The sequence below is a fragment of the Pipra filicauda genome, unplaced genomic scaffold, assembly GCF_003945595.2.
Source record: "Pipra filicauda isolate LSUMZ 115617 unplaced genomic scaffold, ASM394559v2 scaffold35_size7292922_pilon, whole genome shotgun sequence".
Taxonomy (NCBI): Eukaryota; Metazoa; Chordata; class Aves; order Passeriformes; family Pipridae; genus Pipra; species Pipra filicauda.
Window position 1 is genome coordinate 321,313 of NW_024104487.1, and position 26,426 is coordinate 347,738.

At 46.0% G+C, this 26,426-nt stretch overlaps 2 protein-coding genes across 8 annotated transcripts in view; both read left to right on the plus strand.

The window, feature by feature from the left end:
* SPTBN1 (spectrin beta, non-erythrocytic 1) overlaps nt 1-10,049 on the plus strand; it is a 114,588-nt gene extending 104,539 nt beyond the window's left edge. For all 7 annotated transcript variants that reach the window (XM_027737413.2, XM_027737415.2, XM_027737416.2 and 4 more), the window contains 5 exons: nt 288-351; nt 5,302-5,540; nt 6,719-6,892; nt 8,190-8,232; nt 8,608-10,049. In XM_027737413.2, the coding sequence (XP_027593214.1) occupies nt 288-351; nt 5,302-5,540; nt 6,719-6,892; nt 8,190-8,232; nt 8,608-8,823 (736 nt within the window). In that variant the 3' untranslated portion in view covers nt 8,824-10,049. The remainder of the gene's footprint in view (nt 1-287; nt 352-5,301; nt 5,541-6,718; nt 6,893-8,189; nt 8,233-8,607) is intronic.
* A 6,423-nt stretch (nt 10,050-16,472) lies between these two features.
* The window catches only part of EML6 (EMAP like 6), a 79,975-nt gene continuing 70,021 nt past the window's right edge, over nt 16,473-26,426 (plus strand). The window contains exons 1-2 of the mRNA XM_039384536.1: nt 16,473-16,625; nt 17,354-18,009. Of these exons, the coding sequence (XP_039240470.1) occupies nt 17,813-18,009 (197 nt within the window). The 5' untranslated portion in view covers nt 16,473-16,625; nt 17,354-17,812. The remainder of the gene's footprint in view (nt 16,626-17,353; nt 18,010-26,426) is intronic.

The following is a 26,426-nucleotide window of genomic DNA, read 5'->3' on the forward strand; positions in this document are numbered from 1 at the left end:
CAACCTCAGCTTTTTTGTTTGATGAGCATCACTTACAGATTTTGAGCCACATCCATGTAACATTAACATTTATGGAATTACTTATGTGAGAGGAGGCTTATTTGAAAGGTAACTGTCAGTAAAGTCTGGTTTCATCTCACTTCACACTGGATTTATTCAGTTGGGCCTGAGGATTTTAGGAACCCGCTTAAATTTCTTAAATTAATATTCAGTAGGAATTTTGGTGAACAAGACGTGACTTCCAAGAACTTAATACAGTTTCTTTTCTTTTCTCCTCTCTCCAACAGGGATGGGACAAAAGGAGAGCAGGTTTCCCAGAACGGTTTGCCTTCAGACCAGGAGTCTCCACGGGTTAGTTACCGCTCCCAAACCTACCAAAACTACAAAAACTTTATTAGCAGACGGACAGCCAATGACCGCTCGTGGTCTGGACTGTGACACAGAGTCATTTGCAGCAAAAGACACCTTTTTTCAGTATGGGTTACTGGTACTGGTTTCATCTTTTGGCTTCAGATTTCCCTGCTGCTTTTCTCTTCCTTCCCATCAGTTGACTTTTATTTGATTAGCAGCCCCTTGGAGATATATTTGCTTCACTTTAATCTTTGTTTATTTGAATCTCCCCACTGACACTCAGTTGCTTTAAGGTGACACATTTATTTCATGTTATTTACTGTGAGTTTTTCATGTCGCTAATAGTATTAAGATTTTCCAGCTAAATCGTCCTTTATATGAGTAATTGAGATTATTGAGATTACAGCCTAATGAAGAAGAGCACTAGACCCTGACAGGTATGACGCATCGAGTTGTACTAACAGGTCTCAGCACGGCATTATTCGATATTATTAAATCAGCTGCATTAGCAAGAGGGTTATTTACAAGGCCAAAGATAATCCACACAAGTGAGCTGGGCAGGGAGGGGGGAGTGTGACTCTGGACAAATAAAAGCCTTAAGGTTAGTTGTATAACATTCCATGCAGAATGGACTCATTGACTGCAGAGACAAATAAATGTTAAATAAACCATTAAAACCCAGTATCTAGATTTATCTGGGGGTTTAGTCCTCATGAAGGGTTGTGATCTTGCTGGAGAGCTGTGCTGGGCCCTGTTTGGCCTCAGTCCCGTCCAGTTGGCACTACAGCAACTCAGTATCCAGGCATTGGAGAGACAGGGGGGTAAAAGAGACCAAGCGTGGTCCCCTGGGGAGAGCTTGTGATGCTTTAAAAACTAAATAAAATACCTTGGTCTAAGATCCAGCTCTTTATTTTACCTAGAGGCAGGCAGAATGCTCCATGCCTTGTTGGTTCCTTCTTGGTAGGGGGGTGTCCCAGTGGGGTCAGGATGCATGCCAAGCACCTTGCTGTGCAGCCAGGAAAATGCCAGGAAATGTCTCCAGAGTTAATGCAACACAGGAGCTGGGCCTGGCTCCTCCCTCCATCCCCTTCCTGCAAAGCCTCCTTGTTTCAGTGAATGCTTTGAGTGGTGAGAGAAATGACACTTCTTGTTCCTGAACCTGGCTCTCCAAGGTCACACTGCGTGCAGGAAGGTCCCTGGCAGGCTCAGATCATGGATATCAGGGCTCTTGCAAAGCAAACACACATCCCAACCAAGGGCCCTGGAGGAAATGCCTTTCAGCACAAGTTTATCTTTCCAATAGCCCACCCCAGTCAGGTCTGAGTCTGCACACAGACTCTGCCAGTGCTCAGGGAGCTCAGCAGTTCCACCTTCCTCTTTCTGGAAATAAAGCCTTTTGGGTCATCTTTAATATTCAATTACAAAGTGAGCTGTTGTGTATTGTAATGTTTATAAATTCTGTACAGTTGTGGCAGGGAATCTCAGGGACCTGCAAGCGAGTCCCACATCATCATCTTGTTGGTTACCACAGCCTTATACATCCCCTGTTTGCTTCTTTTTTAATTTTATTGTCTTTTATTGCCATGATACATAATGCATTTCCACGTTCATCTTTGCCATCTTCGGTCTTCCATGAGGATTTTTTAGCTGAGTTTGTTGAGCCCTGTGTTGCAGTAGCTCAGGTGTACCCAGCTGTGTCAGACCTGACGTGAGGCACCAGATCTGCTGCTGTTGGTCAGACTTTTGGCTCTGCCAAGTGGCTGAGCAGTGCAGCTGGATTGTTCTGGATGGGCTGAGCCTGTGACGTGAGGACGGGGACTGAGAGGATGTGCTTCAGTAATTGTACTTTTGTCTTTCCACTTCATGATGCGTGTTTTTTTTTCTTTTGTCAGGATAACAACATGTAGCTTCTTAATGCTTTTAAAAGTTCCCTGTGACTGTGTGGGCACGCTCTGGTGACTCCCACACCAGTGCTGCTCTCTGTGCCTGTAAGGTGTGCCAGCTCTCAGGGCAGTACAGCTGGAGCTTCAGACTCCACCATCCACGAAGCCTTCACGTGTACTCGGGCTAAAAATTAGTATGTAGGAGTAATTTAGAGAGAGAGACTCTTTTGTTTGTATTAGTGCAGTTATATAAAAATTCCGCTTTTATAATGAAGAAAAATTAATGATGTCATAGATTAAGGTCATCATTTTAGACACTAGAAGTGTAAGATTTCACCTGTTTATTACAGCCTGTGGGACTGGCTTAATGCATTAGAGAGGTCCTTTTGCCAGAACAACCTGTCATCTGTTTGCATCTGGAACAGGCAAATCCATCTCTGTTTTTTAAGCTGTGCTGCAGAGCCTTGAGTTGATGAACTGAATATAATGTTGCTTCAAGCACTGTGAAAACCAAAGGGGTGTCTCCTGTCGTTGTCACCAGCTGTCCTGTTGCATGTCACAGTCCTGCTTTCAGTATCTCCAGAGTAGCCACTAAAGCACCTCCCACTAACCCTGAGTCCCTTTGAGAGCCCTGTCTCGTGTCCCTGAGCCCTGTTGTGCTGTAACAGTGTTTGCTGTTGGTTTGTCCCACGGCGCTGTCTCCGCATGTCCCACGCATGTTTCCATTGAAGTTTGTTCAGCTCCTGTTTCCTCTCCGTGTTGGTGACACATCCTTGGCAGAGCTGTTCGTGATTCCCATTTATTTTGCTTGTTTTCTGTTAATTGTAGATAACACGTGACAAGGAAATAAAACCTGACAGAGCAGCAGGAAGGTTTTTCCTGGCCCTCTGACAACCAGTAGAACTGGGCGTAGAAGTCGCAGGTCTGATGGTGTGATTGAAGCTGGCAGTTGTCACTTAAAGCCACAGGGCTGCAGATTGCAACTGAATTCCATGTTAGTTCCCAGGAAACACCTTAAGCAGCTGTGCAGTGGCTGCTGGTTTGAAGCTGGTGTGTTTTCCCTCAGATCAGTGGTCGTAGGTATCCCCAGGGCAGTCACATTGTCACGTCTTGCTGGTATCGCCCCAGCAAACATGGTGCTCTCGGTGTCGGGCAGGGGACAGGTGGTTCTGGGGAGTTTATCTCATTGTGGGGATGAGTTCCTGTGATCTGTGTAATTCCTCAGAGGCCTCAGTTCCCTCAGACAGGGCTGCAGCAGAGTTTGAGGGGCAGGAAGTGTCACTGGACAGAAAGATGTGCAAAGGGCACTCCGTATTCCTGAAGGTGATCTGTTGGCCGTGGGTGACCCCCGGTTAATTGAGGTTCCAGGGGTGACTTGCTGGTTGTTCATTCCAACACCTGTGTTCTGGCAGCGTTCAGGTAATCTTCAGCCTCATCTATTGACCCTCTCCCCCGCTTCAGTCCAACCTTTTTGTTATATGTTGAGATTTGGATGCAAGTAGTGAGGTTTGGTGGCTTAGATTGATCCTAATTGTGAAGGAGCAGCGTAAGGCTACACGTCTGTATGGGCAGAGCAAAGCAGACCTGACTGCAGTGCGGTGTGAGCTGGGATCCTCTCCCCGTGTCAGTGGGCAGTGTCTGGGTTATGGGGGTTTAGGTTGCTGAAAGGCAGTTAACCAATCCTTCCCATACTCAGAGCAAGCTGACACTCAGAACTTCCCGGGTCCGTGCGTGAGGTACGAGGTGTGAGGTCCAATAGCAGACACTGGGCAGGTGTAAGAAGTTCTAGCAAACGGTGGCAAAATTGAGTTTGTTGCATAATTAATTCGGCTGCTTTTGATTTGTCCAGGCCATGTGCAGAAGTGGGAATGTCTAATTATTGTGCCATTCACAAAAACCTGCTTGTCTGCATAAAAACAGTCCAGAATGTTTGTAATCTACTAGAGCATTAGCAGCACTGAGCTTTAGTAACGTGCTAATAATAATACTACACACTGGTTGTGTAACTCCGGAGCTGCTACCAACAGCTCTAGATGTCAAAGTAATGGTACAGGAAAAAAAAAACACTGGGACCAAGCTGCATTTCAAAAGCTTATGGCCATTAGGATTCCAATTTAAATGATTTTTGGATGAATGGCTCCTGAAGACGTCGACAGCTTGAGCAGTGAGAGCTGCTGGAGTCACGGCTGCTCTCTGGGTATCGCTCCCAGTGCGACAGGCAACGCGACCAACAAAGCAAGTGATGGGCAAGGCCTTGGTTCTGTCTTTGTTTGGGGGTAAATAGCTGTGTGATGCTGTGTGACTGTGGTGGTTTTCAGTTCCTTTAACCAAAATCCAACCCACCTAATAACGCCAGTCTGAACCAGACCTCGATAATTGACTCGTGACCTCATTCCCCTTGTCTTTACGATCCAATATCCTAACTGGGATGGTGGAGATGAAATGCATGGTGTAATCTCTCTAATTTCTGCATGTTTTGATTTTGTTGTGTCACTAGGGGAACGGGGAAAGTGGGAAAGGAGCTTTTACAGAAACAAATGAATTGCACGCATTTTTGTAAATGCTCCTGGGCGATTGTGACATCTTTCTCTGCTGACTCATAGTTAATACCTTTTATGGACTTTTAATACCCCAGTAATGCCATAAATGTATTTAAGGTGGCTGATGTGTATAACTTCTACTGTTCCTCTAGGTCTGTAGAAAGTGTGATTGTTACTGTTCCAAACATTGGAGTACTTAGCAACAGAATCAAATGCTCTCATTTTAGGATAACAATATATTAAAGAATACGAATTGACCAGCAGAGCAAAGCACAGTAAAATTCACACTGATGTTCATCTGCTCTTATTTCCCCTTCTCTCCACCTATAAAATGGGTACTAATCCATTCCTACCTTCTAATTTCCTTGGCCTCCTGTGTCTCCATGGAGTGCGAGAGAGAACTTATTGGCCTGTGTCATTTTCCAGGCAAAGTTTATACACAGCCACGTTGTGCAGGGAGGCAGGTTAACTGCAGGATACCCCCGGGCTGGGAGCTGCAGGCTGAACGTGCTCTCCACTGTTCCCAGGTGGCAGAAACTGCAGACACAAACGAGATGGTCAATGGAGCTGCAGAACAGAGGACGAGTTCCAAAGAGTCCAGTCCAGTTCCTTCCCCGACGTCAGACCGCAAAGCTAAGACCGCTGTTCAGGCCCAGACTGCTGCTACCCTTCCAGCCAAAACCCAGGAGATCCCTTCAGCTCAGATGGAGGGCTTCCTGCACCGCAAGCACGAGTGGGAGACACACAGCAAGAAAGCCTCCAGCAGGTAACGTGCCGGGGCAGCCGAGAGGGCTGACCCAGATGTCACACAGCTCCCACCAGCCCTGCTGCCATTGTCTCCTCACGGCTCCCAGAGACCTCCCAGGCTCACCCTCCTGCTGCTGCAGGGACTAAAGATGTTTGGTAGGAAGGGCAGCGTTAACCATATGTGGCAGGTGGAAAACTGAGGCACAGAGATAGCACAACTTCCCCGCTGCACAGGAGGGATTTGTGGCAGCAGTGGGATTTGATTCCACATATCTCAAGTTGTATCTTACTACAAGAAAAGAAAACCACGTAGGTGTGAGACTAGAAATGTTCGTATTCTTCTGACATTTTGTGTTTGCACATTACCACTTCCCACCTACTCTGTGATCTGTTCAACATGAGCAGGAGATGATTGGTGTGCCATAGTCGATTCCATTCCTAAGGAGCCAGGCCTGCAGGTCTCAAACAGGCAGAGCTTTGAGATTTGTCTTCACTGGAAAAGCAGACTGGGGTCCTTTGTGACCCGAGAGAGCTCTTGGAACCGAGAGTTGTGACTTGGCTGACAAGGAAAATGTTCATTGCAAGAGCTGAGCTACAGCAACATCTGTGGGGTTTGGTAGGAGCCGAAGCCCTTGGCAGAGCTGAGATCACACATGAGTACAGTACTCCAGGATTTGTGTTCCACTGGGGTTGTTCACACCAGAGAGCGCCTTGGAGGCACTGACAGCCACCAGTACCACTGTCTGGGTGCTCTTATTTCCAGTAATCGTTAATTTTCACAGCTCTATTGGAGAATGAGGCACATGGTTTGTGTCAGTCAAGGATTTCACACACAGTCCATTCATCAGTTTGCAGCACAGTGAGAACTCCTTCTACAGCAGAGCTTTGCCATTAAAAGGTCAATGGGTTTCTCTCCCGAGAATGCAAATTGCCCAGTCTGCCAGAGTCCTCCCCCAGTGAGGACAGGCTGGTGTGCTGGCACAGGGAAATCTCTGTTCCATGTGGCTCAATGGCAGTGCTTTTGGCTCAAAGCTGTGCTTCCATGAGAGGATTTACAGGACAGTGTAGGCTGTATCCACATCCTCACACTGAACTAATCTCCGTTATTTTACAGAAATAATGGTGTTTGGTTTCCCCACTTCTGCCAGTGAGAGCATCAGATTCATAACTGCCCTCGTTGTTTCCCCTGTGCCCCAGGTCATGGCATAACGTGTACTGTGTCATCAACAACCAAGAGATGGGCTTCTACAAGGACTCCAAAGCTGCTGCCTCCGGCATCCCCTACCACAACGAGATCCCCGTGAGCCTGAAGGACGCGGTCTGCGAAGTGGCGGTCGACTACAAGAAGAAGAAGCATGTGTTCAAGCTCAGGTAAAGCTGGGCAGCAGTTTGCCCTCAGGGAATGCTGTGCTGGGTGTGTTCACTGTGTGAACCCAGCCGAGGAACTCAGCTCTTCCCAGCACTGACACAGGGGCTGTTTGTCAAAGGGAGCACAACACACCGTCACAGTGATCAGTGCACTTGCTGTCTGGGACCAGGCCAGGTGCAGGTGCCTGAAGTAGGAGCCTGAATTTCACAGTGCCTTTCACAGCTCTGCAGCTGCTCCCTCTGGAACTGATTGACAAGAACGTTCATGGTTCGGCTCTTCTCAAAATCAGGCCTCTTGTTTAATGTTTTCTGTATGAATTTAGGAGACTACTGAAGACATCTATCACATTTTCAGGCCCAGAACATGTAGTGACAGACCATTTCACTCTGAGCTATGTAAAGGACCTGTTGCTCAAAGGTTAAAAAAAAAAGGCTTTTCCTTGTGAAACTGTGTATTGTACTAAACAACCTTCAGTTAAATACATCTTCAAAATATTTTATCTTTACACAGATGCTAGGTAATCCCGACTTTATGAACTGATCAGGTCATGTATTCCAAGACAGAGGTGTTTTGGTTTGGGTTTTTTTGGAAGAGTATAATTTTATATTGGTACAGGAATCCTCTAAAGATGTTAGAATCCATATCTGGGCAAAATTTGCTTTATAGAAAATATATAGGGAAATATATAGCAAATATTTAGGGAAATGCAGCTTTCTTGAAGACAGGCCTGCAGCTATGTGATTCATCCTGTAGACTATTTTAAAGCCCTCTGAATTGCTAATGTAAGGATGTGCTGTTCCAAATGCAAAGTTAGGCAGAAGAGCCAGCTGCCCTTTTTTCCCAGTGCCCCCGTCACATGTGCCAGGCCCCTCGGGTACTTGCAGGTGGATATTTTCTAACTCAGTCACTGTTATTTTACTGTTTAATACTCAATTTCATTTCATAAAGAGATGTTAAAATGCTTGGGGTTTGTGGGGAAAGATGGGGAAGGCTCCTGCTGCCCCTGGCTCCTGTTTGTTCAGGTGCCTGGCCTGGCATTATTCTGTTGTTTTTTAATTAATATGTATCTTCACATGTATTGTTAATTGTATCCCAGTTAAACCATTTGAGTAAAATCAGCGCAGGAATCCAACAGAAGGGAGACCCTGGCCTTTCCTGTGAGGAGAGGCAGCTCCTCCTCCCTGCCACACAGTGCAGTCCCTGGAGCCAGCCCAGCACCGTGCCCTGAGCAGAGCAGCTGCAGGACTTTGCTGGGTTTTACAAGAGCCAGGAACACTCTGGGTGTTGTTTCCTTTGCAGATTGACCGATGGCAATGAATACCTCTTCCAAGCCAAAGACGACGTAAGTTCGCTTTTCTTGTGGTTTATTTCTGCTGTGCCACGGGTGCTGTTGTAGCAGAGGGGACACAGAGCTGCTGAGAGCTCAGGGCCCCGTCACTGCAGGGTCCCTCCCTCCCAGCTCAGAGTACTCTGTGCTCTGTGCTCTGAGTGTGCTTTGATTCCGTGCTCTGCAGGGGGGTGTGGGTGATGTGCAGGTTCAGGGCTGCCCAGGGACAGCTCTAGGAGCCACCTCTGCAGGAGCACAGCCGGAGGAGAGCCAGGGCATGGCTTAGGGCCGGATTCCTCCCGTTTCCCACCCGTGTCCTTCCCCCTCCGCAATGCGGGTCAGAGCAGGCTGGGGGTTGTAACGGCTCTCTGCCCTCGGGGCTTCTTGAAGGAGGAGATGAACACGTGGATCCAGGCCATCACATCAGCCATCTCGTCGGACAAGATCGAGGTGTCCCCGACCACCCAGAGCACTCCAGCCTCCAGCCGTGCCCAGACCCTGCCCGCCAGCGTCACAATAACCAGCGAGTCCAGCCCTGGCAAGCGGGAGAAGGACAAGGAGAAAGACAAAGAGAAAAGATTCAGCCTTTTTGGTAAAAAGAAGTGAACTCCATCTCCACACACTGCACTTCTCTGACCGTTCCAGTGGAATTCCAGCATGCGAGCTCAGAACCAATACGTTACTCTCTGTGCCTCATGTTCCTCAATGTGATTGACATTTTTTTATTTATAGAGCGTTTTAAAACAAAAAAAGCCAACAAAAAAAAAAAAAGAATCTAAAGTTACAAACGTATGAGGTGCATTGGGCAGCTTCTGTAGGAGAGGGAGGACCAGGTTTTGGGGGTTTGTTTTTGTTTTTGTTTTGTTTATTTTTTTTTAAATGAAGTTAATGTAGATTAGATCTTAATATTTAAACTGTTCCTCAATTTTGTGAGGCTGTCTTGGAAAATAACCCACTCCTAGTGCTATTGGTATGCAAGGCAGCGGTGCTTTCGAATCTACTGTGCGCAGGAGAAACCAATGTCCCAGCTCAGAGCGTCCCCTCAGCTGAGGGTGCCGCTGAGTCCCGCCTAGTGGAGCCTCCCCTTGCAGTTCTAACACTCGTTGAAGGGCAGTGTGTTCTCTTTGCTGTAACAGAGTGCAGGGATGTTGACTCACACACGACGCTGGTTATTAACGCGGCCCGAGGCGTTTCTGCATCGAGTACCACACGTAAGAATGTTGGTGTTCCAGACGGATGAACAGGCTGAGACAGTTTCAAATAAGCTGTAATTTCAAATTGGGTTTGTTTTGTTTTTGTTTTCGTTTTTTTTTTTTTTTTCGAAATACATTATATTGTATGTTTCAGATAATTCTAGTACAAAGTATAATAAGACTAGATGTATAATAAACCCTTTAAAATCATCGATAAGTGTAAAAGTGGAACTGAAGCATTTACTGGAAAAGTAATGTTACTCAAATGGTTACTTGCTTGTCAGCTGCAGCACTGTGTGTTATAATTTTGCTACATTACCTTGCTCTTTGATACATAGTGTGCATTTCTGTCACTGTAACTATTGTAATGAAAAATTTTCATCTTACTGCACAATCAAAAATTACATTTAATAGGAATGAACTTTCAATGACTGGGCCTGTAGTCAAGAGTAGTACTGGAACTGGCTTTCAGTTGTATCGAACTGTACCTCTAGACTTTTACCCTATCTGTTAAATATATGCGATGTCATTAAATGCTTTTAAAACTAAATATGCTGGGTAAGTTTCTTATTTCATTTCTGACGATGTTAAATCATAATTTTGAAAGAGGATCAAAAATAAAGTTATTTTAAAATGTCACCTCTCCTGTGCACTGAAACTGATGTCTCCAAATGTAATTCCATTCTCTCGTGCTAAAGTTCATTCGGAAATAGCTGTTTTCTCTCTTCCCACTTTTCTTTCTCCTCGCTTCCCAGCTGCCCTCCCTTTTACCCTGCTCCCCAAATTATATGCCAAAAAAGGAATGAAATCAATATTTTGTAAAATATTTAGACGTAGATACCGTTTGTGAGAAGTAAATCCAGCAGAATGGATGGAAGTAAAGCATAAGCAGAGGCTGGGGCGATGGAGTTACCTGGACATTTACCTGACTGAGGTAAAGCTCCATGTAAAAGTTGGCAGCCAAAGCACATCATTTGGAGTAAGTGCCATTCTCCAATTTTTTACCCACCTTTTGCTCAAGTGCTTAAGTCCTTTCCTTACCTTGGAGGCTGCCTAGGGAAGCATCCAAGAGAAATAGCTCTGAGAAGCTCCAATATGTTCTATATTCAGTGAAATGTAAGGAACCTGGTTTTTAATGTATTGTAATTATTAAAATACACTCAAATATAACTTTAGGTGGAAAGCAGACAAACTGCAAACAAAACGTGCTTCCAAGCGACAGTTTCCCGAACATGTGACCAATATACAGTGTCTGGATTCTTTTCATGGAGTGTGCAGTGTTCTCTGGGTTTTTCTTGTTTTCCGAAGTTTTTTGGTTGTTAAACAACGGAATATTCATGCACATGGATTTTTACTCTGTAATGTTACGTTGTTCCACTCTAATTATTAGTGAAATGTAGGCTAACACTGCTAGTATTGTAAATGTAAATTTTTACACAATAGAAAAAGCTGAGGTTTAACATTAGAGGCTATGAAACAATGTTCTTAGTTGATTAAAGTGCACAGAGATGTGGATGCCTTAAGTATGTGTCACTTAATTGAGCTGCTGCACTGAGCAGCGACAGATCCATCTCGATGGCCTGTGGTGTGTGATTCTGGGGTGACTGGGCTGAACGTGCCTTCAGAGTTGTTTCCTTCTTTGTCTTGCTTCTCACTGAAAGTTGTTCCCAAAAATGACTTGAATAAAAATGCTTTCTGCTTAGGAGCTGCCTGGAGGTTGGTGAGGACCAGGAGTGAGCCCTAGTAAGCCTCGGAGCGTCAGGGAGCAGCTCCCTGCAGAGAGAGGTGGTGGGTCAGGAGCAGCCTCCGGACACAGCCGGGCCAGAGCAGGCAGGTCAGTGGGCACAGCCAGGGCCAGGGCAGGGAGAGGGACTGCGGGAATCTCCTGCATCAGGCGAAGGGAGGGACTGCTGGAAAATAGCAGGGGGAGAAGAGAGACTGTAAAGGTAGCTGTTGGAGACAGGACTGAAATGGGAGCAGCTGTCATTGCCACCAGTGGTCCCTGTTCAGAGGTGGCTGTGTCACTGCCCAGACTGCCCCAGTCACCATGGCCAGACTCCCAACACAGTTACTCACTGAAGGGGGAGGAGCTGGAGCACAGTTTATATCCTGAAGGGTCCTTCCCATATCCCGGCAAACTGAGTGCAGTGTGGGGGAAAACCCAGAACTCCTTAGCCATTGGAATTAAGCTTGTGTTGGTGTTCTTTTAGATTGATGCAAGTAATCTAATGCAGATTAATCCATCTGTTCTGCACAGAGAATATGTTCTGTGGTAGGGCTGTCCTCTGTACAAGGAAGATTAATGGTAACGGTAAAGGAAAAGAAAGGAATGATTCATCTCTGTCCTGGTGAAATATTGGTTTAGATGGTTTTTCCCTTCACCATGTTGGTTTTTTTTATGCTTGAGTTCACAGAGTATGGACTTTAAATGTGTAGGGACCTTAAGAATATACTTTTGTAATTAATAGCTTGCAGGTATGATGTAGTTTTGCTATTTTTGGTGGCTGTTTTGGTTTTTGCTGCCTTAACTAATCACAGGTAGCTGAAAAATACAGGAGCTTAAATAGCAATGAGTTGGAAAAGACATTGGTCCTTTTCACTAGAAAAAACCAAACTCAGAAGAACAGGCTGTGCTAAATGACTGATTAATGTTAAGAATTAAATCACTGAAGAAGTGGAATCCAGCTCACTGACCCCACAGCTCTGTCCGTGGACTGACCAGTCGAGGCCTCATCCCGTGAGCAGGAGGGACGGGAGCCCTGGGCCAGCACAAGTGGAGCGAGGATTCAGCTGCCTTTCCGTGGCCTGGCACTACAGTACCCTCTGAGGCCAAGCAGGACAGAAGTCAGGTAAGAAAGCACCATGTTCTCAATGCAGCGGGATTCCAGGTGTCCCCACGGTGGTGGGTGCAGGGCCTAGCTGAGGAGTCAGCATTCAGCTTGAGGCTCTAATTTATTTCCTTCCTTACTGCTCACTGTAATTTATCTCCTGTCAAGCGTTTTTCTCTAGCCATGTGACAGCAATCGATAGATATTCTAGTTCTGGTGGATTATTGGGGTTTGCTTCCAAGGATTTTAAACAAGATTAAAGTACAAATGAGGCGAGGCATGAACCAGCCCGGGGGGAGCAAAGGGAAATGTATGACAGCGTAGAGCAATGAAACCCGAAAAGCACAGGAGTGGGGATGTGCTGTGATTCAGCAGGTAGCCCTGGGTGCCGGTGCCACGGAAGGCAGTGCAGACGCCGTGTGTGCTGTCAGCTGACAGCCCGGGCAGCAGCAGCAGCGGCGGAGCCGCTCGCGGGCCCCACGTGGGCGCATCCGCAGTGTGTCATAATGCAGCACGGCCCGCCCCAGCGCCCAGCGGCCCGGCCCTGCTGCTCGGGCACAGCCTGCAGGGCAGCCCCAGCACGGGGCCAGGGGGCAGGAAAGGGGCGACTTGGCTTAAATACCCAGTTATGGTGGAAAGGACGAACAGAAGGACTTTGTGCGTCAGCGCGTGCGGATCCTCCCCTGCTCGTCAGGCCCGGCGTTCTGCTCAGTCTGGTGGTGGAGAACACCCCAGCTACAGCACAGTGGGAATACACCTTGTGCCATGAACACCACAGCCTCAGCACAGTGTGGATACACGTTGTTCCATGAGGCATCATTTACTTTGTGTCCCAAAATAATGCATTTCACAGAATACTCTTGCACCGTCAGATGAGACGCTGTGGTGGCTCATTACACTTTCACTGTAAAAATTACCTGGGCCTAACATGAATTTTGTTATCAGTCTCCTATTGCTCCTACTGCTTTCCTTTCCCTCCCACGCCCAGTGAGACAAAACTCCCTTGCTCACTAAGTGCCAGCATCGTCCATGAGAGGTCACTGTGTCCAGGGAGATGCTGAGCTGCAGCGGAGCCGCTCTCACTGGAACACCACACCGGGTGTTATCTGTGCACTCGAGAGAACTGAGAGCTTGGGTGAAAGTTCTCTTCACTCAGAAAGGCAGATTTCTAAGGAGTTATGTAAACTCGAGGCGAGATTTAGACACGTCTCAGATGCACCGTCGTAGGAGGGAAGCTGAGTCGAGTATGGCAGCCAGGCTATGGGAAGGCGAGGAACAGCACCATCCCTGCTGGGGCAGAGGGAAGGAGAGCAGCTCTCTGGGAAGGTCAAGCTTTCTGCTATGACGGTCGTAATTTTAAACTGGTCACTGAGATTCCAGGAAAAGATGGCAGGAAGGCAGCCCCCATGGAGGGCTGGATGGAGGCAGGCAGTGCCCCAGCAGAGATGGGCTCTGGGAGACCAGTGTCTGGTCTCTCAGAAATGGGCTTGAGGATGCAAAATGCTCCAATTTTTCCTCTTCTCTGTTTTCCCCCTAATGCTATTTCTGGCCAGATCCGAGCGTTTCATTAATGCAAATCAGTGTTCCTGCCCACAAGGAATAAGAGCTTAGAGCCAATTCCCCTGTTATGATTTTGTAGTTAAATCGTAAAATCACTGAGAGGCATCAATCAGGATTGGATTAATGTAATGCCAGGCAACAAACAAACAGAACCAGATCACAGCTCCTGCTTCTAAACCCTCCCCCCAAGGTCTTAGGGATTTTATAGAATTTAAAAAAGCATTTACAGCTCAAATAAGAAGTACTGATTTTGAAATACCAATTAATATGGCATCTCTGTGCATCTGCTGTACATTCATCCACAAAAATAGGAGTTATAAAGGCTATTTTGTGGAGCAGAGATCTAGGACATAACACAGATGTTTCTGGGAGGGAAAACCTCAGTGTTCATTGTTAATCACAGCTCTTGGACATGTACAGAGTGGGCAGGATGTATCACAGAGCATTGGAGTTCATTTGAGATGCGGTGCTTTTTGGCATCTTCTATACGAGGCTTGCTATAAACAAGCAAATAAAACCAAAAAACCAAACCCAAAGCCCTCCAAAAAACCCAACAGCAGGGAATGGTCCCTTGGGTGGAGAGCAGAGACTGTCATTCAGGTACTACTCATACAAGATGCCACATCAGTTGTTTTTTTACATTTAATACCAAAAAAAAAGGCAGTAAAATGATGGGATATGTATTCCAAGCTAACAGGCTCCTTGCCACAGGAGAAAATGCTGCTGCTATTGCAAATTTTTATGTCTCTTTTAATTAAGTTCTTCAACATATTTTAAAGTGTTAATTTTTACAGGAGTTACATTAAATTGGAAGCACATTCAGACGACTCTTTTTTTGAACAGAAACACCCCTTTTTTAGTAAGATTCACACTCTGTCTTGGTTTGTATTTTTCCTTCCCAGCCTTTCTTGGATTTGTGATGCTGAGGACTCCAAAATCCAGTATTAACACCCAAAAAACCCCAGGAGAGCATGAGGGATATTTATGTTGTGCTGACAGTGAACAGCAGGTTGCAGCACTGAGGAACGTTTTCGGCAACATGACAGCTCCTGAGAGGAAAGTAAATAGTGCATTTTTTTTAATTGAAAAAAATCCAAAACCCAGCCCACAAACCCCTCACCATTAAATTAATTAATTGAATTAATTAATTCAATCACCACCATAACATTCACTAAATTCTTGAGGGTATAGATTACGGACAAATGAGTGAAACTAAACTTGTGTAGCTGCACACATTTACAGGTTTTTCTCTGAGGGTTTTTTGGGGCCTTGCTTCATAACTAGTGTGCTTAATTGCTAAAATAATGATAATGATGTATAAAAATCATTTTTTTCTAAAACTGAGGATATATGTTTTCATGAAGGATTAAATACAAAGTTCAGCTTGACTACTGTTGCTCACAGAGAGGTGACAGCCACACAAGCAGAGGCTTGAAACTAGTTTTTTATTTGTCTTTATTGAGTAGATAAGTAGCCTATTTGTCATATCTATTAATTTTTTAATGTGATTCAGACAGTTTAGCCAAAAAAATGATAAAAGGAAAGCTATGATCACATGGAATTTATTCTATTGAATAATAGTGGGATGGGAAAGGATAAAGAATTTATCATTCACTGGAAGCCTTATTAGATACCCACATCCACAGGGTAACAAAGCGGTTTTCCACAGTCTGACAAAAAAAAAAAAAAAGATATTGAAATAGTTTTGGCAGCTACACAAAGATGCTTCAGCCCAGCACGAGTGGGTTTGTGTGCTGGTGGGTAATGCAACGAATTTGAAATATTTTACAAAGCTTTTAAGAGCATTCAGATTAGTGCAGGCCCGGCTGTAAGATGAGTAAATAAGGGTGCTAAAAGCCTTTGCCAGCACGTTCTGGGGGAGCGCTGGAAGAGCAGGGGGTTTGTGCAGGTGAACCTGCATGAAAGGTACAGCCAGGACGTGTCCTGTCCCAAAGACCTGGCGTGTTCCCACAGGGAACTTAATTCCAGAGAAGGGACCGGTCCCGGCAGGATTTAAACCGCTGAGACCCACACGCAGGTGTAAATTGTGTAATGACCAGTGACAGAACTCCAGGAAACAGCCGGAGCTGAGTCAGGGGAGGTTCAGGTGGGATATCAGGAAAAGGTTTTTCACCCAGAGGATAATCGAGCGCTGCCAGAGCTCAAGGAGCATGTGGACAGCGCTCTCGGGGACAGGGTGGGATTGTTGGGGTGTCCTGTGCAGGGCCAGGAGTGGAACTCCATGATCCCTGGGGGTCCCTTCCAACTCAGGATATTTTATGATAAAACAGGGTGTTTTGCTGGTGAAGCCGTTAAAAAAAAAAAAAAAAGGTGACTGCGAATTTGGTTGTATCTTGTGAGACTTGTGGAGACTGCGGTAAACAGGGAAAGCAGAAAGTGGGTTTTTATTGCCTTAATCCCCTGGCGGGGCAGGGCTGGCGGTACCGCGGCCCCTCACGGCCCCGGACCCCCAAAGGGCGGGAAAGGCTCGCGCCCCCCAAGGCGCCGCGCGCCACCGAAAGGGCGGGAAGCGCTCGCGCCCCGTGAGGCGCCGCGCGCGGCGGCCCCGCCCCAGGGCGGCCGCCGTGAGGGCTCCGTGAGGGCTCCGCCCGCCCGGGGCGGCACCGTGAGGGCTCCGCCCGCCCGCCGGGGGCCGGGCTCCCGCTGGAGGTGGGTCCGGAGGCTCCGAGGTTCGCCTCGGGCGAGCAGCGCGTTCCCTGCGGGCGGCAGTCCCGCCGCCGCGTCCCGGAGTGCTGCCGGCGCTGTGACCCCGGGTGTGAGCGGTGCCAACGCGCACGTCGGTGTGAGGCGTGCTGTGTGGGAAAAGGTACAGGGGTTGTTGTCAGCCTTGGAATTAATTCCCTCTCCCCGTCCGTCTGGCTCTGTGCCCTGTGAATGTTTGGTTCTCTGATTCCAGCATCCTCTTCCCTGCGGTTGTGGCCGAGTTTCTGGAGGGCTGGGTTTGGGCTCCTGTGGAGCGATACTATAAAGCGGTGGATGTCTTATCACCAACGACATGCAGCAACCACGCTCGGCTGATAATGACAATACAAATTCTGCTTTCAGGAAAAGCAGAACACAAGCGAGGAAATGTGTTCCTTGGAATATCATTCCAAAGGATGACAGTACAAAAAAAAAAAAAAAAAAGGCAAAAAAAAAAAAGCCACCAGCCCCCACTACCTCGTGGTGAATTGGAGTGACTGAAAATGGGAAATTTAAAATTGTTTTAATTACATGGTTGCTGTAGAATCCAAAAGGAGGAAGTTTTGGGTCGCTGGGGGATAAGGAAAGCTGGGTTATATGCCCATATTTATGCTGGATGTTGTGTATGAGACGGTATTGAAAGAGAGGATTCCTGTGAGGACTCGGAGCGTTGGATCGTGTGAAAGGGCTCAGAACCGCCCAGAGCACCCGCAGCGCCCATCCCAGCAGAGCTCCCCTCACCCGAACAGTCCCCCCCGTCAGGCAGAGCTCCCCCATCCCAGGAGTCCCCTCTTAAACACACGTGCACTCTGCCATTCAAACCCACGGGGCTTGTGTTTTCTTCTCTTTCAGCTCTGGCCCCGGGGGTAACTATGTTAGAAAGAGGAGCGCCCAGGAAGCGTTGTGCAGGAAGCCAAGAAGGTGCCGCACGGGAGACGCAGCGGGAAGCCTTTGGCAGGTGGTGCTGGTGACGCACAGAAGTTACTTTGCCTTCGGGAGGACGGCAGGCCCCGTGCGCTGCCCATGTAGGTGTGCCGGTGTGCCCCCGAGAAGTTGGCTGGTGGCGCGGCGGCGGCGGAGCGGCGGCGGCTCGTCCTGGGCAGCGGCGGCGGCAGATGATGGTGGCGGCGCGGCGCTGAGCGGCGGCATCCCGGCTCCGCCGATGCGCTTCCCGGCCCCTTCCCCGCTCCGAAGGGCCACCTGAGGCTCCGGCAGCTGGGCAGGCATCGCCAACGTCGGAAAGGGGAAAGCGTGCCGGGGGCAGGCGGGTCAGCGCTCGGCTGTGTGCGGGTGGGCAGGGGGTTGGTTATCATGGCGGATCGGACGGCTCCGCGCTGCCAGCTCCGGCTGGAGTGGGTGTACGGCTACCGGGGCCACCAGTGCCGCAACAACCTGTACTACACGGCAGGGAAAGAGGTCGTGTACTTCGTGGCCGGAGTCGGCGTGGTTTACAACACCAGGGAGCACAGCCAGAAATTCTTCCTCGGGCACAACGATGATATTATCAGGTAAGGGGGCTGACTTCTCTGGTGGTGGGGTGGGGTGGGGTTTAAAGGGAAGGGAGGAGAATGTAGGGCTGGCAGAATACCCCCTCCTTGCTTCTTACAGCTCGGCTTGCACCTGCCGTTTTCAAGCCGCCCAGATTTGTTAGCGGCAGGCTGTGTGAAATCTGGATTTCTAGATACTATCGGTTATCGTTATTTTGTAGCAAAGCTTCAAAATGTTGCAATATTAAGAGAGAGACAGTAAGTTTTTCTCTTGCACTGCACCAAAAGCAAGGCATTTGGTTTCAGCACTGGGAAGATCTTAGTGCAACAGTGCTGCAAAACCGCGTCTCCAGCACAGTGATCTTCCCAGAGCTGGGACCCCGGCTCATCAGTTCTGACATCGCACAGAAGGCAGGTGTAGCTCTCCTTGCCCTCGGCAAATCCCAGCACGGGAGTCCGTAAATCTGACACATCGCTCAAACTAAGCTGCTTTTAATATCATCCGGAAAATTTAAATCAAAATCAACTTCAGCTGTTTGCACTCCAGGCAAAAAATCCCAAGCATGCTGGTGCAAGATGGCTACAGAAGCACAGGTCTGGCTCTTCATCTGTCCAATTTATTGCCTCTTTCTCTCAGATTCTGCCTGAGAAATGGATTTAATTGATGTTCTTGTCCTGCAGAATGCTGGTTTTTACTGCACCTCACAAAATAGCACAACAAAAACGCGGTTAAAGAGTTCTAGGTCCCCTCCTAAAAATCTGCCCGAAATACAGAAAATTACATCGGTAAAATAGAAAATTAATGTTGTAGCTACTACTTTGTGACAGAAATGTGAGCCTAGAATATCCCCATGAAGGATGTTGCCTGGCGATGCCACTCCTCTGAGCACAGCTATGTGCTGCCCTCCCTGTTCACCCAATTCAGCATGAATGAAGTGTTTTGTTGATGATGTGGAACCAGAGCGGTCCCAGGTGACTCATGGTGTGGGAGTGCTGTGGAAACATCTGCCAAAGGCAGAGTCCTGACACTGTAACCACCTCACACAACTGTCACGTCATCCCTGGTTATGGAAACCATCCACTTTTCCCAGGAAGAGCTTTTGGCTCCTGTGTGCCCTCGTAGCATCCTTCTCTCTGGAATGTTTTCTCAAGTACTGTGGATGTGCATAGAAGTTTATGCTGGTTTCAAAGATGTTGCAGCTCCAAAAGGCTGTTTAAATGTACACTGGGCTGCTCAGAGGAGAGTCAGGTATTTTAGATGCATCTGCAGTATCACGACATTAAAAGTTTTGCTTGTTGTATGGACATAAAGTTTGATACTCTATGGAATAGGAAGTGTAATCCATGTAGAGAGTTGTATATTTCTGAGGTTAGGCTTGAATTCTCATTAAATACTAGAAATATAATTCTTTAAAGCACAACTGCATAACTACAGATCTCCACTGAGTTTTGGTTGGACAGTCATGCTTTGGTTGTCTCTCTATTTTTTAATATTCAACCAGCTGAGGGAAAAATGCCCCAAATATTATACTTGTACTTTTAAGCAGGTAATTCTTTGTGTGGTCATCACTGATATGACTCATAAATGCAGGAATTTAAATTCTCACATTTTAGGCTTCATAGCTTTCATCCAATTGAGATGAATGGGATGAATGTACTTATCCAGTTTTTCTGGTTTTGTTGGGATTTACTTGCCTGAGACCAGCTTCTAAACAGCAGTGTGTGCATTTGCAGTCCAACAGGTTGTAATTTCTAAAGAGCTTTGAAACACCATTTTAAAAAAAGAAAACTTGCAGATTTTGGAAAATTCTGCAAATCACTGAGACCAGAAGACCTTGAAGTGGGAAGATCATCTGCTTGCAAGGACTGCTGTTATCTCCTTTTGTGTTGAAAGGTTTTTGTGAATGCTGTTCTGTGGCAAAAAAACTGATGACCCCGTGATTCTCAGAGCTGATACCCGTGTATTACCTGGGAGTGTTTGTTGAAGTCATGAAAGGGGATATTTGTCCTTGGTGGAAAGGTCAGGTGTGCATGTTTAATGTGTTTTCACAAGATTAATGGCTCTGCCTCTTGTTTTGTATCGAAGTAATGCAGCTGGACATAATTTAGTTTGGGCTCAAGCAGACCAGCGTGTATTGGATTAATGGAGAAATGCCATTTTTCCCAAGAGCCATATTTAAAGGCGAGTTCTGGCTGTACAAGGAACTGGATGTACTGCACTTGGCTGGTAAGGTCGATGTTCTGAGCGCACAAGTGAGCTCAGAGTGTCCTGTTTCCTGAGCAAAGCCCCCACCAGGTGCTGTGCTTCCCAGCTCTTCCTCCTTGGACTTCAGCATGAGACGAGGTCCTGAACCACCTGATTTACCCTCCAGGTGAGCCCTGCTCTGTGGAGGGGTTTGTGGATCACCTCCAGAGCTCCCCTGCTTAACTGCAGTGTCCTGTGGTTCCTTTGTTGCTGCCAGTCATGTAACACAGTTCTTCTTGCCTGTTACTTTGTTGTGGAGTGGCTCATACTATTGATTAGCAAGTCCTGTCATTACAGGAGAGGATCAACACGTGGCTGAAGTGAATCAGGGTTAGTTCTGGCCTCTGAAGGGTCTGGGTCCTTATGTTTGTCATTGGTGAAGTTTACTTTATAATCAGAGAGCACGAAACATGCCCTGTTCTTCTGCCTCCCCCCGAGGGTGTAGATCCAGCCATGGCCACGCTGGGATGGAGCAGTGTCCTGTCCCTGACTGTCACTGGCTGCAGTCGTTGCTGCGGGGCAGGACTCGGGGTCAGAAGCCGATATGAACACCCGGGGCTTGTTTTCCTTCTGGAGTAATTTAAAAGTGGGCTTTTGCAGCAGCTCATTGTCAGAGCAGTGCCTTTGTGGGGGAGTGAGAATCTTGCAGTGCATGCAGCGTCTCTGCCTTCCACAGCATCCCTGCAAATGTGGGATCCGTGTGCAGCAGAACCACCCGCAAGGCTGGCTCGTTACTTCTGACAGTGCTGGAACACTTTCAGAAGAACAAAAGGTTTTCTTACTTTATGTTGTGCCTTTACTTGTAGAACAGTGATCAATTAGATCAATCCTTGTTTTTCCCTTAATTAAGTGTTGAGTGCAGGTAGTTCTTTCCTATAACTGTTCTGCAACTTTTGCATATACAAAAGCCACAGAAAACAGCAAAAGTAAAAATATAACCAATTGAGATACTTCTCATCATTTAAAATACAGTTGATTTTATTTCTTTTTACAGAATTCATTTGTAAACAGAGATTCATTCCTAACTTTGAGGAATTTTTCCGCTGGTATAGTAGTGATGTCTCCTTGTTCTTGAGTACCTGCAAAGCCCCCTGTTATCCCTGGATTGCAGAGCACGTTGTTTATGTAAGGCAGTGTGGGATTTATCAGAATATTGCTGTAAGTGTGTGTCTGTGTGTGTGTGAGTGCCACTGTGCTGACAGATTGGGATTAAACCACGGCTGTGCCAGCGGGATGAGATTTACTGCGCTGACATACAGACTGGAGGCCTGGTTTGTTCCCAGGAGGGTTGTTTCAGGAGACAGGATGTGTATTGGAATATGACTGTACATTTTCTTGTCTTTCTGCCATTGGGGAAAAAAAGGAATAGGATGCCTGAAGCAGTGTTGTGTGTTGTTGACTGTAGGAAATGTAATCTTGGAATTAGTAAATTGATGGCAGAGCTATGTAAATCAAAACCCCAGAGATCAAAGATATAATTGTACTTTTATCTTTTTATTTAAGAGTATGTATCATAATATTTCTGGTTATAGGGTGGTGCTTATTTGAAGAGATCTGAAAGACTTTGTTTCCTTGCCCCCATTTGGATGGTAAGGGACAGCAGTTTCTGTGCAGTGGTGGTCACGTTACTGTGGTTGCTGGGTGTGTTTTGGGAACTGTTTTGAGACAGTACATTGTTAAACAAGTTTCATATGAAAGAAATTAATGGCCCCTAAAAACTCATCAGCTTTATTGCTTCCTTTGCTTTCAGTCTCAGAAAACCTGGGGAAAATGCAGTTTGTTCCATGAAGTTCTGGTGGCCTCTTCTGCCTGCGCTCGGTTCCTGCACTGCATTTAGATTTGAACTCTTGCCCAGGGTTGCTATAAGCTGCTATAAATTTGTGTTTTAAATATCCATGTGAATGCATCAGACACGTTGGAATATGTAGTTGCAGTATCTTATTGAATGTGGGTTTAGAAATACATGGATCAGTTCAAAGTGGGGAGAAACTCAGCAGGCATCTGTCACAATATATCAATGAGAATAGTCATTATTTAGCTCCAGTCTTCAACCAGAGCAGCCTAGCCTTCATTTTTTAATATAGTTTTTTTACTTTCTCTGCATCAACTCTCTGCACCTTTTTAACTTGCTTTATTTCAATTTGATTTGAGATGACCAGGAATCATCAGGTAGTTGTGTGTAATCACTCTTTACTAGGATGAAAACTCAAAGAAAGTATTTTGATATAAGTTACCTTAATTTCAAATTGTCTTCTCAGTTTGAAGGCTGGGGAGGAGCTGATGGCACAGTTTTGTATTAGTGTTTTGTATTATCAAACTTCCTGCAAAAGTATATACACAAATTCTGGTCTTTACAGATGTTTATAAACTGCATCTTGCAGGACAGAAGAGATCAACCTCCATGAACCGTTATTACTCTCTTTCTTCCTGATGAAATGGATGTCAGATAGATTTATGTAGGCAATTTCCAGATACTTTTTCTTTTTTTCCTTCTAAGTCTTGATTAGATTTCTGCAGCAAGATGAGATGCATTTGTGCCCCAAGAACATTTGGTTGTCTGGCTTTTCTGTCCAGCAGACAAGTTGAATTTAAATTCTCCTTTAGAAGTGGTGTTTGTAGCAGACTGGGAATGACACCTCCAGAGCTTTAGGGAGCCTTGATCTTAAGGCCATGTATGTGTTTATGTCAAATTCCTTTAAACATTCCAACAGCACAATGAACTTTGGTGCTCTGCAGCCTATTGCTGGAACCTGTGTTAATGCTGGCGTTGAAGTCTGTTCTTTCTTCTGTGACAGATGGATTGAAATGCACTGACATGATGGTAATAAAAACAGAATATGAAATAAAGGTTACTCTCAGAGGGATATAGCAACCCTGCTATTTTGGTTGCCTGACTTTCCCTGTTACAAAAGACTTCGCTGGGGTTTTTTTATCAGGAATTTTGAGTGCCTTCATTCCATTAGCAGACCGGAATGTTCAAGGCATAATCCTGCTGCCTAGTACTACAGTTTGTATGTAGTCACACTAATATTGATGCCTGCACACCAAAATTGGGCATCCATTCATGCCAAACATCTGCTTCCTCATCTTCAGAAACTCTTCCATATGCAGAGTTAAATACTGCAAGTGTTGTTCACTTATTAGCTGCAAATATTAATTGCACAATGACGGTATTTACAACAGTGAATGTAACAGTAAATAACTACTACTAGTAGTAGTAGTAGTAAAAAAAGACAACAAAACAATCCCTCTAGGATTCTGAGGGATTCTCGTCTCTTTAGAAATTTATTTTTTCTTAAAACCTACTGAAATGCTGTTCAGTGGAACTACCCTGTACTCTGTTAGTGGCTGTAAAACAAGCTTATAATATACACTTATGTTCCCAGCCCAAGGCCTTGTGCAGCTGCAGTGATTGTTGCACGTGGTCTGGCCTCCTACTTCCACAGTGGGTTTATTTGGGTTTTCTTTTAAATATGAGGTATCAGGAGGTGGCCTCAAATGTCTCAAATGACATATATTGAGCTCTTTCAAAGCTTTGCTTGTCAGACTGGAGAGGTTTGTCTGGTTCTATCTGGGAATTCGATCAAACCCTGCCAGTCTGACAAGCTGCTCTAGGATGGGCAGCTCTGTGCTCGTTCCTCCCAGGGAACAAAATCTGCTCTTTGAGACTGGGTCAGATCTTTGAGTATTTAATGTTGTTAAATAGTGGTGTTAAAGAAATGCCACTGTCCTTTTATTCTCTTCTGTGATGGCACTTCCCTCCTCTATTTATTTCCCGCGCTGCATCATTTAATCACTTGGGTTCTATACCACATGTCATGGCATTCAGAATGTAATTAGGATTTTGGGGAGCTTCTTTTGGATGTGCAGCTCTTTCAAATACAGAATTTGTGATAGAAATTGTGTCACAGAACTCAAATATTTCACAGTAATTTCGAGTGAAAATTTGATACTTCATATTATGACAAAATTTTGACAAAGAATAAATTAAGAGGACTAATTCCCTTTATTTCTTTCCTATTGAGTGGAGGGAGAACACCTTTTTAAAGAAATCTGCACATCTGTTGTAGGCTCATCTCATCCCTCTTATCTCTCCTCTCTGATGAGGACAGTTCAGGTTATTAAAATTATTCTTTTATCCTTTTAAATTACCCTTATATCCTTTTAAAAATTACTTTTCATAAATTCAGGTCCTCTGTGGCAGAACACTAATAATTCTATGAAAACTGCAATTTTCTAAATAATTGCAATCTTGAGAAGATAGATATGAAGTAATTTCTTCCTTTGAGATTGAACTTGGCCAAGAACTTAAGAGTTTTGAGGGCTTTGCATGTTTTGTTCCTTTCTTCATGTAACGAGAAAATACAGAAGTTGCTAAGTGTTGGTAGTTTAAAGGCTTTTATCAGAATATGCCCTATTATTTTATTGTCTGCTCAGGAGCTGTAGAGGAGAATGCTGGAATAATCTTCAGAAGCACATATGGCAAATCCTACAGTTCTCAACTCTTGCACCAAATGTCTTATGTCAGTGTATATGTTAGCAGTTTTTATTGCAGTACAGGTTAATGCATCACCAGAGAAATTAGAAATAAGAATATCAGAAAATTTATGGCTTGAATTGACAATGAATGCCAGGAATGAGATGAAGTTTTTGGAGGGCTTGTGCACTGTGATTTTTACCTTAGGTTGATACTGATTATTAGTTGTGAGATGTGTTTTTGCCATAGGTTTCTGGCATGGATACATTAAATACAAATTTCCTTAACTTCCTCTTGGAGAGAGGATATTTTGCTTAGGAAAACTGTAAGGGAATAGAAGAGCAAGCAGATACCTGAACTGTGTAAAGGGGCACCTGAGGTCTCCTTTAGCAGCTTGTGTTTTTGGAAGCTCTGGAACACAGGAATGCCTCGAATCGGTGCTGCAGAGACCTGTTCCTTTGTGTCCCCGCACACGGAGCGCTGCTGTTTCCCTCTCCTGGCCGGCTGCCACGGTGTGGGGAAATCTGGAGGCTGCCCAGCCGAGCTGAATGCACTTGATTAGCTGATTGTGTGCAAGAGCGCTGCCCTCAGCTCACGCTGGCTCCGGGCTCCGGGAGCCTGCTCGGCGTTCCCTCCAGCGCCGCGGGAGCGCGCAGCAAAGCCCCCTGCGCTGGGGAGGGGGCTGCGCTGCTCCCTGGGCTCGGGCACGGGGGGACGGGGAGCTGGTGTGGGCAGGGAGAGACATTTCAGTCTCCACAGGAACCTGGAGCTGTGGTGGAAGCTGCTTTCTTTGCTCCTGGGAAGTGGAAGGCAACCCCCCTGTAACATCCGTGATACCATAAGCTAGAGAAACCCCCAAGTATTAGCAAACGACAAGCAGTAAACCAGATTATAAGTGCCTGAGGCTACATGCTGCCAGGCAGTTACATAATGGCACAAAACTCTTCAGCCTCCACTGCAGCATCGAACCTGAAATACAGCAAAAAGGCCTCCCAGAAGCCCAACTCAGAGATTTCACAGAAGGCACAACCCCAGGTTCCCAATCTCTGCTCTGAAGGGTTGGCTAAGGAATCAAGAGAAAAAGAGAAATAATGAGTCGTAGTGCTTACATAAAAACATAAAGAATCATAATTCCATGTTTGTTTATATAACTCCTGGTACTAGTCTCACAAAACTGAAGTTTCAAAGGCATTCTTTGGATCACCCCAATCCCCCTCCAATACAGCAGGTCAGGGATTTTGGTAGTGGCAGAACTTCACACCTGCTCCTTCCTGTTCGTGTGTGCCACTGGCTGCCCATCCATTAGAACACAGGGGAAACTGAGAACTGTTTGGATCATTAATAACTGTATGTCACATTAAAAGACACGTTTTGAATAACTGGGGGGGGGGGGGTCCCATGTTCTGAGGGTGCCTAATGCAGCTGGTGCTATGGAAGAAAAGTGGGTTGGAATCTCTTCTCCACGTGTCTGATCAGTCGCTCACCGGAACAGGAAGGTCAGTGAACACTTCCAGGGACATTCCAGCTCTTCAGGAATTTAATACTGAAAATTCTGCTTATGTTAAACATTCATTGAACTGCGTGGCATTACTTGGTATTTGAAACTTGCTGTATTTACCTTTTATTACAGTTCATTTCTAAGTGACTGTAGAGCAATCCCATAAACATCACCTCAGGTAAGTTCCTGTGGAGCTGGGGTTTGTGTGTGGTTTGTGG